The sequence below is a fragment of the Tetrahymena thermophila genome, assembly GCF_000189635.1.
Source record: "Tetrahymena thermophila SB210 genomic scaffold scf_8255369, whole genome shotgun sequence".
In the NCBI taxonomy this organism is placed as follows: Eukaryota; Ciliophora; class Oligohymenophorea; order Hymenostomatida; family Tetrahymenidae; genus Tetrahymena; species Tetrahymena thermophila.
The window spans coordinates 1-1,025 of NW_002476866.1; the positions used below are offsets into that span (position 1 = coordinate 1).

Below are 1,025 nucleotides of genomic sequence, written 5' to 3' on the forward strand. Positions count from 1 at the left end.
ATTTTTGTTAATTTTAATTAGGTCTAATAATATAGATTCAGATGGGGCGAAAGCAGTTGCTTCCAAAATAGTAAAATGTACTAATCTCTCCACTTTAAGCCTCAACCTTGAGTAATTTTTTACACATTTTCTCAATTTATTGTTTAAATAAATCGTTAAAGAAATCAAAGAATTAAACAATATTTAATTAATTAAGCATTTTTGTTAATTTTAATTAGGTCTAATAAAATAGGTTCAAATGGGGCGAAAGCAGTTGCTTCCGAAATAGCTAAATGTACTAATCTCTCCTTTTTAAGCCTCAACCTTGAGTAATTTTTTACACATTTTCTCAATTTATAGTTTAAATAAATCATTAAAGAAATCAAAGAATCAAACAATATTTAATTAATTAAGCATTTTTGTTAATTTTAATTAGGTCTAATAATATAGATTCAGATGGGGCGAAAGCAGTTGCTTCCGAAATAGCTAAATGTACTAATCTCTCCACTTTAAGCCTTGATATTGGGTAATTTTTTACAGACTTTCTCAATTTATAGTTTAAATAAATCATTAAAGAAATCAAAGAATTAAACAATATTTAATTAATTAAGCATTTTTGTTAATTTTAATTAGGAGGAATCAAATAGATTCAGATGGGGCGAAAGCAGTTGCTTCAGAAATAGCTAAATGTACTAATCTCTCCACTTTAATCCTCGACATTGGGTAATTTTTTACACATTTTCTCAATTTAAAGTTTAAATAAATCATTAAAGAAATCAAAGAATTAAACAATATTTAATTAATTAAGCATTTTTGTTAATTTTAATTAGGAGGAATCAAATAGATTCAGATGGGGCGAAAGCAGTTGCTTCCGAAATAGCTAAATGTACTAATCTCTCCTTTTTAAGCCTCAACCTTGAGTAATTTTTTACACATTTTCTCAATTTATAGTTTAAATAAATCGTTAAAGAAATCAAAGAATTAAACAATATTTAATTAATTAAGCATTTTTGTTAATTTTAATTAGGTTGAATAAAATAGGTTCA

General features: G+C 25.3%; 1 protein-coding gene across 1 annotated transcript; it reads left to right on the top strand. All coding sequences in view use genetic code 6, as the record gives it.

The window, feature by feature from the left end:
• Window positions 1–41: 41 nt before the first annotated feature.
• TTHERM_02589230 (kinase domain protein) lies at window positions 42–899 on the top strand (the record flags this gene model as incomplete). Its single annotated transcript, XM_001028247.2, has 5 exons — window positions 42–70; window positions 219–308; window positions 416–505; window positions 613–702; window positions 810–899. Coding segments are annotated over 5 exons (389 nt in total), but the record flags the coding sequence as incomplete, so codon positions are not given.
• Between the last annotated feature and the right edge of the window lie 126 nt (window positions 900–1,025).